The sequence below is a fragment of the Branchiostoma floridae genome, chromosome 3 (genome assembly GCF_000003815.2).
Source record: "Branchiostoma floridae strain S238N-H82 chromosome 3, Bfl_VNyyK, whole genome shotgun sequence".
Lineage (NCBI taxonomy): Eukaryota > Metazoa > Chordata > Leptocardii > Amphioxiformes > Branchiostomatidae > Branchiostoma > Branchiostoma floridae.
In genome coordinates this window covers 716,673-729,018 of record NC_049981.1, presented here as the reverse complement: position 1 = coordinate 729,018, position 12,346 = coordinate 716,673, and the positions used below count along the sequence as shown (strand labels likewise).

The 12,346-nt window shown below is 39.7% G+C and overlaps 2 protein-coding genes across 2 annotated transcripts; one reads left to right on the top strand and one right to left on the bottom strand.

Annotated features, from left to right (window-relative positions):
- The first annotated feature begins 1,778 nt into the window (after window positions 1-1,778).
- LOC118411044 (peroxisomal trans-2-enoyl-CoA reductase-like) lies at window positions 1,779-9,108 on the top strand. The gene is made up of 8 exons (XM_035813051.1): window positions 1,779-1,967; window positions 3,145-3,278; window positions 4,683-4,848; window positions 5,363-5,444; window positions 5,920-6,016; window positions 6,498-6,605; window positions 7,567-7,678; window positions 8,471-9,108. Exons 1-8 carry the CDS (start codon window positions 1,838-1,840, stop codon window positions 8,542-8,544), a joined length of 903 nt encoding a protein of 300 aa, XP_035668944.1. The 5' UTR covers window positions 1,779-1,837; the 3' UTR covers window positions 8,545-9,108.
- LOC118411050 (max-like protein X) lies at window positions 8,914-10,837 on the bottom strand (the record flags this gene model as incomplete). The annotated part of the gene is made up of 3 exons (XM_035813055.1): window positions 8,914-9,436; window positions 10,252-10,453; window positions 10,710-10,837. Coding segments are annotated over 3 exons (387 nt in total), but the record flags the coding sequence as incomplete, so codon positions are not given.
- Window positions 10,838-12,346: the final 1,509 nt, after the last annotated feature.

Genomic DNA, 12,346 nt, shown 5'->3' with positions numbered 1-12,346 from the left:
TTGATGTCAAGCCATGTTGAGGTTTTTTCGTAACCTTGTGATTGTCTGCCCAACAGATGGCTGACAAGGATGAGTTTGAGCATCAGCAGAAGGAGCTGGAGAAGGTGTGCATGCCCATCGTCACCAAGATGTACCAGGCTGCAGGTGGCGCACCACCTGGCGCAGCTGGCTTCCCAGGTGCAGGCGGCTTCCCCGGAGGTGCCCCAGGTGGCGATGCAGGTGCACAGGAGGGCGGCAGCGGTAGCGGCCCCACCATCGAGGAGGTCGACTAAACTCCAACCCGAACAACAAAACGATCTGGATTTCGAACACGCCTCTTGCAGACCTTACACGCCTAGCCGAACACCGTTTTTACAGTTCCTTACCTTTCCTCAAAACTGCTTCAATATGTATATGAGAGTAAAAGCACTTTTGAATTCTGTGCAGGTTTACTTCGGTGAACCTTTTTTATTTGTTCAACTGTAAACTCTTATCCATCCTATCTGCCGTTACGTTACAAAAAAAAAGATTCTATAGTGTGAAAAGGAAAAGAAAGAATAAAAAGTTTCCGTAAGAATAAAGACTTTCTGTAAGAATCAAGTGTTGTTTCTTTCTGTGCTTGTGGAAATGAAGTAAGATTTGCAAATACACTTTAAGCCTCAAGAATAAGGCTCCCTTTCCACTAGACTGCGATCGTGCTGCGCTCTCACTGCGACCAAAATAGTATGTGTGTCCTTCGCTTTCACACTGGGTATTTTATACAAAACATAAAGTGTGACTGAGAGGACAACAAAACACAAAAGATTTGTTCCTTTTCTATAGAATTCGTCGAGCACTCAAATTTTAGCTCGCAGAGAGAGCGCCGTCCCAGTGAAAAGGGGGTATAATAAACTTCATATGGAGGTTATTACTAGTGCATGTCAGTTGAAAATCTAGCAGTAACAAGAATATGGTTACATATAGCGGTACGAAAAATGTTGGGAATTTTTGAATGAAAGTAGAATAGAGTTGGGCAAAGGTAGCTTTGCCTTTCGTGGTGGCCTTGAGAATTTATCTTTGTTAGAAAACAGCTTGCCAACGGTAAGGCCACACCAATTTAATTTCTTGGTTCATGGATTTTTTCATAAAAAATATGGAGCGAGAGGGCAAAATAAAGATAAAAATTGTAAAATGGTTGGGGTAAAGGTAACGGCTAATCCAAAACAAAGAAAAAAGTTTTAAGCTTGAAAAAAGTACAAAAACACTGTTATTGTACAGTAACAGCACCTGTACCCACACTTTAAGGAGCTTATAATATAAAGGCCAATTTGCTACACCGGAAAGTTGGTGAATGGTTTCATTAATGGTGAAAATTTGCTGAGTGATAATTTTTTTTTTTTTCCAAAAAATAGGAGCGAGTGAATCCGTGAACCAAGAAATTAAATTGGTGTGGCCTAAAGAACAAAAAATGGAGGTTCTGCTGCATTACCAATGATAGCCATGAGGATGTGCTGTTTACAAAATGAAAGGTTAAAATTGCTACATGGATAAAAATTTCATATAGTGGTTGTAAAATCTTAAGCCATATTCCATATACATGTACTAGCACTGCCCCCGTCATCGAAATGAGGCAGTCCCCCTAAGTTTAGCCAATGAGAACAGCCCATATTCTACAAGCAGAGGTTTTTCTTTTAAACGTCTTAGTAGCGTTTTTTATTGGGCTTTCTAGTCTGTATTGTTTTCGTTTTGTTCGCCATCTTAGTCTGTCGGGCAAAAAGAGAACCTGATAAAAGTACCCCATCAAAAAAGACGTCAAAAGCCAGACACCGTCAAACATCTGCTTGGAGAGTAAACAATCCGGTCAAAGTTCAAAACAAGCATGGCGTCGCAAAAAGACCTCCGAGTGCGAAGTGTCTTCAAACCCGGTCTGTTCGCCGGGAAGGTGGCGGTAGTGACGGGCGGAGGGACCGGGATAGGGCTGGCAATCACCAAGGAACTCCTCAGTCTCGGTAAGAAGTTTTGGGAGACAAAGTGGGACCCAAGGAACTGTTGAAAAAGTTGACCGGAGTTACAACCGTGAGAACATAATTCACCTTTGGCCCACTTTCTAAAAGTTGTTAATCGTTCTCGTCTTTAAAGCTGAACCCAAATTTAAAACGGAAAAGATCCCACTCTCAAACAATACAGCCCAAAATTATGTTGTGATAGAGGTACCCTGGGAACAAGACTATATTTAGCCAGGGCCGGCAGAGAATATGTTCGGCAGCCATTCTTTTTTAGGCAGGTTTTCTGGAGCTGGATAAGCACATTCATATAACGTTAGAGTAGTTATATCAATGGGTGAAAATATCTGACTAGTGACTTTGTAAAAAGCAAAAGGTGCCCAGAACCCGGAGGAATGACAGAGAAATGTCCATCATGACATCTGTAAATTGATGGAGGCAGATCTAGAGTTCCCGGCCCGCCACAGAGACGGCGGCAGCAAATTTCTAGTGGGGGGATTGAACTATTGTTTCAGCACATGGAGCGCCGAAGTCGCGATGCATTCCAGGGGGTCCGAGAAAATTTTGAAATAAACACCCTCTTAAATGCTATTTCCTGCATTTTTCGGCAAATTTTTGTGCGAAAACCCACGCCCCTAACATATTTTCGCCATGTTGTCGTGAGCGCCAAGGGCGCAAGGGAGGTCCGGAGAAACCTCATTTTCTGCATTCTAGGAGTACTTTTTGCCCGAAACTAAGCTAAGTTTGACACTGAAATCTGTATGAGTGATGAAGTTTTTGAGGGCAACGCTTCCACAACATATTTTACCCTGTCCAGAGCCAAAGGCCTGGAGGCTAGTTAAAATTTTGAAATATGGACCCTTTGAAATGCCATTTCCTGCATTTTCAGGAGCTCTATCTGGCATTAGACTTTGTGCAGCTTAACAGGATTTGGGATAACAAATAACGATTAACGTTGAAATAAAACGACCAATTACGCTTCACGAAGAATATACCGAAAACGATTAACGTTGAATTAGAGCGGGTCGGTAACGATTAACGGTGAATAATTAACATGGCTCGTAACGCTTAACGGAAATAGGCATGCAGACCCTCAGCCATGGGTGTAACTCTTTGGATTCCAATTGAAACAAACTTTGCTATGTACAGCCTTATACATTTATATGTCTGGTATATCATACAGGGTGCAAAGTGGTGATAGCTTCTCGGAAGAAGGACCGTCTCCAAGCAGCAGCAGACCAGCTGGCTGCATGTATCCCACCAGGAAGTACAGCCCAGGTCAAGGCCATTCCCTGCAACATCAGGAAAGAAGATGAGGTAGCAAAACTACTAGTACTAGGTTAAACTCACTCACTCACTCACTCACTCACTCACTCACTCACTCACTCACTCACTCACTCACTCACTCACTCACTCACTCACTCACTCACTCACTCACTCACTCACTCACTCACTCACTCACACTCACACTCACTCACTCACATCCATTGGTCCCCATCTTACGAGGGTTGGACATTATGGGATGTTCGGGTCTGATTGCTGATCTCCAGCTGCCTTTTGCAAGTTCAGTTAGCAAATATCTTCCTTGACATTTTCTACCCATCTCCAGTCTTGGGGTGACCATGCGGGTTCTGGCCCTCTACAGACAGGGGCATGATGTTTCTACATTAAGGCACATTTAAGGTTACATATGAATAATATAAGATTAATTACCCAGTTTCCTTAAGTGTTTATGTCATAAGTTATGGTCATTTTGTATGACCACTGAATAAACCACGAAGCAAACCAAACAACACACTCTTTCATGTAATGTTAAAGGATTCAGCCAAATGACCAAACAAAGGCTTTCACTTCTTGTGACCAATGGAAACCTTGCAATAAGTGGTCAATATATGAGACACGTATGACCAGTGTTTATGGTAAAATGAAGCCTTCTCATTGGTTGACGACATCTGGATAGATAATAATTAAGTAAGGGCTTTTCTATTAATTTCAAATTGGTAATTTTGCAAGATGAGAAGTTTTTTTGCAATATGTCAATTGTTAGATGTATGCCAGAAAATTTTGGTACATAGGTTTTATTGAAAGGAAAAAGATCATGAAGACACACATCGTACACTTTTTTTTTCAAAGAAGAGAGGCTTCAAAGGAAATATGATTGTGGTAGCAGAACACAGTTTTCGGCCTATGGGGATTTCTATAGTTAAGGACCACAAGGTGACTGACATCGACGCTGATAAAATCATAGCAGGGTACAGTTTTCAAGCACGACAAACTAATATGTTAAAGTCGAGGGTACAACCTACCAAAATAATTGAAAAACAGAAAAAGTTGTCGTTTTGAAATTTTTTAAACACCTCTTTTAAATGGGGTCATGCGGAACTGCAGCCGACTCACCAAGGCAGGCAGCTGTAAAGGTCACGCGCATTGATACACCAAATGGACAAACATCAAAACCTTACATATACCACCTGAAAGTCGACTCCTTATACTACCATATAGCAAAGCTCATCTCCCGCTGTCTTTCACGTTACTATGTTTACAGGCACTTCCAGATTTCGGCCTCACTACTTTTTTACGTCATAGACCACAGGGGTCGCGGATAAATACTGTGGGCTGCGACCTTGTGCAATTGTTAACTTTCTACTGGTGTGGCCCAAAGCCTTCCAAATGATATAGAAGTCATCTGTTGAAAATACTTTTAAATTGATTTTCCTACAGGTGAAAAACCTGATGTCATCAGTAGTGTCGGAGTTTGGTCGGCTGGATTTCCTGGTGAACAATGGCGGAGGCCAGTTCCAGAGTCCCGTGTCAGCGCTCAGTCTGAAGGGATGGAACGCTGTGGTCGACACAAACCTCAATGGAACATTCCTGTGTCTTAGAGAAGGTGATTTGCAGAATAAATTGATTTCAGTATGGAAGGATGTAATTTCGAGGGTATCAAAGAAGACATTTGCTATCTACAGTTGTTTCTTGGTAGAAAATGTAAGATGTTAATTCGTTTAGACCCTTGTAGCACCCATTGGCGCACAGGACAGCAAGTTTCCTTGCTGTTTCAGTAGCATAGCATATTCTTACGTGGAGTAGTCCTTCCCCTTTAACATGTTGCTCGAACAGTGGACCTCCATTTTACGTCCCTACAAAAAGACGGGTGATTCAAGCTCCAATGGAGATACCCTTCCCAGTATTTGAACTGGGGTCTCACAGTCAGCAATTGCAAGTAATTGGAACCAGTAGCTCAACAGGTAGGCTGCTACCTGTTGAACTACAGGAACACCTACAATGCAAGACAGAGATGTTTAATTAGCAGTGTACTCATTTGGCATTATGCCCGATTGGCACTTTGCTGTTACTATTTATATATAAGCAACTGTAACTGTTGACCATAACATCTTTTGCAGCATACAATGCCTGGATGTCAGAGAATGGAGGAGCTGTGGTCAACATTGTCCTGCTCATATCTAAAGGAAGACCAGGAATAGCGTATGTTCACGATTTTACATTACAGATACTAGTAGATTTAATGTTTTTTGGTTGATTCTATTATATGGCTGACATTGACTACATCAATTTTTGTCTGCATCCCCCAAAAAGTTTGACCGATCACTGTAAAGCTGCTGCAAATGAATAGAATATATTCTGTAAGTTGAGAGGTACATGTAATAGGGAAATGCATACTAATGGCATAGAATGCCAAAGTGAATTCAAAAGTCAAAGAAAAAGATGTGACATAACAAAAATGAAGAATCTATCTTTCTGTATAATATACTCTGTCCAACCTTCCACTGAGATTATATTATGAAGGCAGTTTTTTTTTTTTTAAATTTTGTTTTTACTCGCATCCTTGCATCAGTTTGGGGGTTCTTAAAGGATGTCATCCATATTTAATTCATAAAATTAACATGCCGCCTAATCCTATGTTGATGCTGTTAACACTGGAACGTGTCTTTGTTCACAGACACTCCGCTGCGGCCCGCGCTGGTATTGACAACCTCAGCAAAAGTCTGGCTGTAGAATGGGCTGAAAATGGGATCAGGGTCAACTGTGTGGCACCTGTCAGTCAATTTTTTGTTTGTTTGTGGCTTTATCTAGAGTACTTGATTGATTTTGCCAATATTCTGAGAAAAACTCAAAACAGACAAGTGTCATTTTTAGAGATATTGCCTAGTTTAAAGATAGGGGCTTTGAATGATATTTAATCTTGTACTTTATTCACATTACACATGACTCTAACCTTCTTTAAGAGACTCTTAAATTAATAGAAATGACCAAACAAATACAAACCATATACAATATTTCACTCTCATCTGTACATGTATTGTATCATGTATTTGTAGTGATATATATGTTTAGAAATTTAATTATGTATTCTGTATCTGCAGAATGCAGGCTGATTTGAGCTTCTCATGAATTAACAAACTTTGGTTCAAACAAATAAAAGTTTCTCCAGTGTCAACTCTACAATAATTTGTTTAACTGTTCACATTACTGATACTTGGACAATTCAACAGTTTTCTATTCTGTTGTTTTCAACAGGGGTCCATCTACAATGTCACAGCGGCTGAAAACTACAAGGCTATCGGAGATGTTTTTGCTCATGCCATCCCTCTGACACCTGCAAAAAGAAATGGCACCACAGAAGAGGTAGGGTTCAAATTATCAGCTAGGACTTTTCTGAAAAAAATGAAAGATTTAGAAAGGTGACACTGACTTTGTGACAGTAGAGACAAATGGATAAATGGTATTTAGGACAGGAAGGAGAAAGAATTATATAGACATTGTTGTCAATAGGTCATAGTTTAAGTAGGTGAGGTATAAAAAAAAATAAATACACATGTTCCTAAGATTTTGCTGATCCAAGTTAATCTCTTTCAAAGTCTATTACAAAATCAAAAAAGCTGCTAGGGGATCCTGGCCTAGACCACTACCTCTCTCTCCAAGCTACCTTGTATCTACCCATCAAAAATTACAACCACACGTTTAGAACACAAGATATCAAAACCAGTTCCGCTACTGTAACAGTACTAGTGGGGCCTATTTTGAATTCTTGTAGGACACATGGTATGGCTCTGAAACCTGGTATTGATTCAATGCATACGTGTTCAGTATTTTTTAATGGTGTGCAGTAGGGCTGGGTACAAAACCGTTTTTTCTTATTGGACCGGTCCAGAAAAACCGGACCTGAAAAAATTTGGTGGACCGGATGTTGGACCTATTGGAAAATGAACAGATTATATAATCAGGCATTCACACATTTTGGGGCTTATTGGTAGAAGAAACTACAAGAGCGAAGAAGAGTATAGTCTATAGTCATGTCTACCAAGTTTTACGACCAATCATACAGAGCCACTTAGCCTTGTACTTTTGTAGGACTTTATAACGCCAGTAGGAGTCCAATACTCCACAAAACAGATTTCTTTGTTGCCAAATGGACCATTATTTGAGTATCGTCTATTCACATACTGAATCAGGTCCAGGTTCAGGTCCGGACCGGACCTGAACCTGATCCTCTGGACCGGACCTGGATCTTCTGTACCGGTACCCACCCCTAGTGTGCATTGTTCCATTGTTGAATACTTAACGTGGATAAAATTTGTTTGTGCAGGTGTCTGCAGCTGTCACTTTCTTGTTGTCCCCTGCTGCTGCCTTCATCACTGGGGAGACCATCAAAGTGGATGGAGGATGGGACTTGTTCCAAGTTTCTTGGCCAATACCAGGTATTTATATGGTTTAACAAGGTTGTTATCAGCTTCGAATGTTGTTTCTGCCCCATTCAGTTGGAGATCCCACATTTTTTAAATTTTCCTCAATTTCATCATTTAAGATTACAAAAACACATTTAATTCAATTTTATTGATGTCACAAAATTCAGATACATTGATTTCTTAATCCCAACAAGCAAATTTTTATCAGTGGATGGATAGATCCTGGAGAGAGCACTACTTTAGTACACTAAAGTTACCTGGCTACCATTTTTCTATTGGTCAGGCCATGTTGATTTCATTATATGGATGACATCCACGCATGCATCAATTTGTGGCCGTTTCCAAAAATAAAAATAAAAGTTTTCAACTATACTGTAAATCGCACAAAGCAACTACAACAAAGTGAGCTATAATATGCTACAGAATGAAAAAAGATATCGGAAAATGTCTACTAATGTTATGGAATGGCAAGATGTGAAATTCCGAGTCATAGAAGATGCGAAAGAACAAAAATGAAGAATCTATTGTTTGGCATACCATACTGCCATTTGTTCAACCTTCCGGGCCACTTGGATTTCATACTGAAGGTAACATTTTTTTTTATTCACCCGCTCTCATCAGTTTAGAATTCTCAGAGCATGTCATCCATATATTAATCAAATCAACATGGCTTTACTAGGTTAAGCAACATGTAGTTGTACCTAGCTTTGTTCTACTCTCCAGTGCATTTAGAAAGATGTTTTGCTAGAATTACAACTTTTACAACTCGTCTTAATAAATTTCTGTTGTTTCTTCCATTTGCAGAACATGACAAGATGCCAGCATACGACTGGGAAAAGATCATTGAGGAAGAAGACAAACTCAAGTCAAAACTTTGAGGAAAAAATCGCTATTGTTTTATTCACAAGTCATTATACAATATTTAATACAACAAAACTGTATGAATAATGACCCAATCTGTTTCATATACTGTTCTGCAATTAATTGTTCAAAACAAAACAACAAAAGGCCACATGTCAGCATCATCTTTACATAACTGCCATAGCTTTCATTATATCAATCCACTGGTGTCAAATTGAAATACAGATTACTAAGAGTACAAAATAATGCTGCTTATGTCCAAATTTGAAATTCATTATTATCCTAGGATGCTGCACTTTTTTCAAGATTTTGGTGATGTCTTATAAATGTACAAATGCATTTTCTTCAAATTCCTCAAGAACTACACTACTGGCATATTAGTAATTATCCAATACCCATGTGCCATGACAATAAAGTCATCAATGAGACAATGCATACATTTTATACACTGTAGAGCAATATTTACAATACTTCTAGGTAGGTAGGTAGGTAGGTAATATCAAACACTATGTACAATAGAAAATATACTACAAATATGGCTTGTGAACTACATGTATATGGGAAGCAGACAGCAAGCAGACCAAAAGGACTTGCTGTATCCTTGTTAATTCAAACTGCTATAAGTAGAGAAATCCAAGTAAACAGTTTTTGTCAAGTAGAAATGTATCAAATTTGACTAGTATTTGTTACATACAGCTGTAAAGCAGTACGGATAATAAACTTAATTTATGAAAAGAGCAAAATTGCATCTGGTGCACAATATGACAAGACATAAATAAATGTTGTGAAAAACAAATCACTTCTGGTCTTTCCATATATTTTCCCCATATATCCTTGTAGACCCAGGAACTGCTAAAAGAGCTGGTTGTTGACTTGTCTCAAAACCCCCAGCATAAGTTCTCGCAATGTCTGTAATGGAACAAACAACAAATGGTAAAATTTAGGATCTTTGATTATCTTAACATTAGACTGGAGTCTATTTCAATGGGGAGAATGCTACTGTTAATCCACCTATTTCCATGGGCATTACATTTTGCTGTAGAAGAGGAAGGAAGCTTTCTCAGTGGTTTGTTTCACAATTGAAACAATAAAATGAACCTGATTGTCAACCACAATTAGCTGTTTGCAAATGATAGTATGGCAAATGGCAGTTCCACCAATGAGAGAATAGCTGAATGCCCATCAAATATTTAAAAAAAATTGCTTTGACCTTCCATTTCTACATTTTGACAGAGTTGGTAGAGGTTTGAGATTTATCTATTATTACCATAGCAACAAGGATAAGGATATTATCTCAGAATTGCTACAATACACACTCCAATTTTGTGAACATTTGCATCAATGGTCCGCTAGTGCTTATCACACACAAAAATAAAGTAGTACAAAAAGTTACAAAATTCTTATGGAAGTTATGGGCTACAAGAGTTTATTGACAACTGAAGAAATCAAAAATTTACTGGCTATATTGCACCAGTCGCCATATTTTCAAAGGCGAAATGCTTAAGGGTCACAGTCATCCATCTCTGATGTGTATTGTGGAGTGTGTATTTCAGGAATTCTGGGATAGCATCCTTACCCTCCTTGGTACCGTAAGACATTGGAAAATCATATTTGGGTGTGAAAATAAAACCATTGAAAATAAAACCACCACACACAAGATTACCACCACCACATTACAAGATGTACAGTATCCTGACATCAAGGAAGGGAGGCTTGTGTCTTACCTGAGGTTTGCAGTGTTCTTCCAACCAACTGAAGACGCAGGCCGACAGCTCGGCAAAGCTGGCCACGGAGATGGACTGGTTAAAGGACTGGAACTGGTGGTCCATCACCGAGCGGAACACATTGAACTTGACCTCGTCTGACACCTGGTTCTGGCCTTGGGTCGGCGTGTTCTGATGGGCTTCTACTATTTCCTCATAATTCCTGAAAGCAATTGCGATTGCTTATGAGTTTGACAAAGCATGCATGACATCTAGCAGTTTACAGAAGTACTGCAACGACCTTTATCACCATGGTATGCAAACATTTCTAGCTCATTGAAGATTTGAAATTCCTAATCCTTCATGATTTTGACTGTGGCACAGCATGCATGACACCTGGCAGTTTATGCAAGTACTGCAATGACCTAAATCAGCAAGATATCAACATTTCTGACACATCAAAGATGTGAAATTCCTACCCCTTCATGATTTTGAGAGCCATGACGTCCTTCCTGAGTGCATCCAACTCATCTTCCTGTTTCTTCTTCTGCTGCACCAGGAAGCTGATGTAGTCAATGGCTATAAAATGGGCAAGAAAACTTTGTTGTCAATTCACCATACGCATATGTTCTAGCAATCAATCAATCATTTGCAGGCATCATAATCTGATGCATAGCGGTTACAGATATCGACAGTTCGCGCCAGGTTGGCCTGTCCTGGGCATACTACCTCCAGTTGGTTCTGGAGACCCCCAGCTCTTGAGTGTGTTGAAGATCTGATCTTCCCATCTCCCTCTTGGGTGTTTTTAAGCCGGTGTTCTAGCAGAAGACTATGAATCAAAAGATAAAGTGCTGCACTGTCTCAACCATGGCTTTCCAAGAGTGAGTTCAGAAAAAATACTGACAGGGTGAACTACAGCTTTGTAAACCTGCCCATATGTTATGTGATCAAAGGTGACATTGTCAACTACCCTTCCAAGTTCTCAATTTACTGTTAGAGAGATGCTCTGATAAAGAACATGCTTCATGTCTCAAAACGATCTTCCTTGAGGACCACTTGGTCATCTGTCAACATTTTCCTGTCACTGTTGTCCTAATCAGCTGTCAATCACCCTTAGGTCTCCAACGTTAGTCATCAATAGTGTAATTCTGCCCATCCATATGTGTTTCCTCTGTGCCTGTTCTGCATTTACAGAGGTTCAGGTACTTTGTTGTTGCCTCAAAGACCTCATTTGTCACAAACAGGTCAGAGAGACATATTCAATTCTTGTTCTATACAGTAACATATCCCTGCATAACTCAAAAGCAGAGGGCAAACCATGATTCCTAATCTTAGTCAATCAGTAAAAGTTGAGCTTTTTCTGAACTAGAAAGTTTTCATGTATACGCTAGCCACTCTTTTTAGGGGTCTATTATTTAGGATTGCATACCTCATGGTGTAATACTGTAATTCACTTTGTCTTCTCGGTACCAAACTTTCACGGTCTGAGAAAATTTAACTTGTTCTCGGAACTAAATGTTCACTGTTGTGGCAAGTGCGCATTCAGAAAGTCTGTGATTTATTTGTTATCAGTAATGATAAGATCACATTTCAGTCGTCACAGTGAAAACCGTGAACATAAGAGTACATTGAAAAAATCAGGAATTACAGTACATCAGCTTAGTACTGAACAGTACAAGCTGCAAGTGTGGTGGGTTCTTAAATGTGCTCAAGGTGTGGCTCTCCTCAAACACAGAACTTCATTTATCATAATATTCTATGGATGTACCTAACCAAAATACATGTAGCTACTCACTTCTGAGTCCAGTGAGGTCTAATGGTAGATCAAGAGCCTAAAGTATTCTCAACAGGTGAAATTTTAAGTACAGTCAAACCTGCCCGAGCGACCACCTCTTCTCAGCGACCACCTGGCCATTTCGACCGCTTTTTCTCGGTCCCGATTTATTTTCCCATTGACGTAAGCATTAAGCGACCTTTTCTCAACGACCACCTGGCCAATGCGACCGCGACTGGCCCAAATTGGGACCCATAACGACCGCATCATTTTCAAAATTGAGGTTTTCATTTTTTTTTATGATAACTAGCGCGATTTTGTGCCGAAATCGGCCAGTTTGCG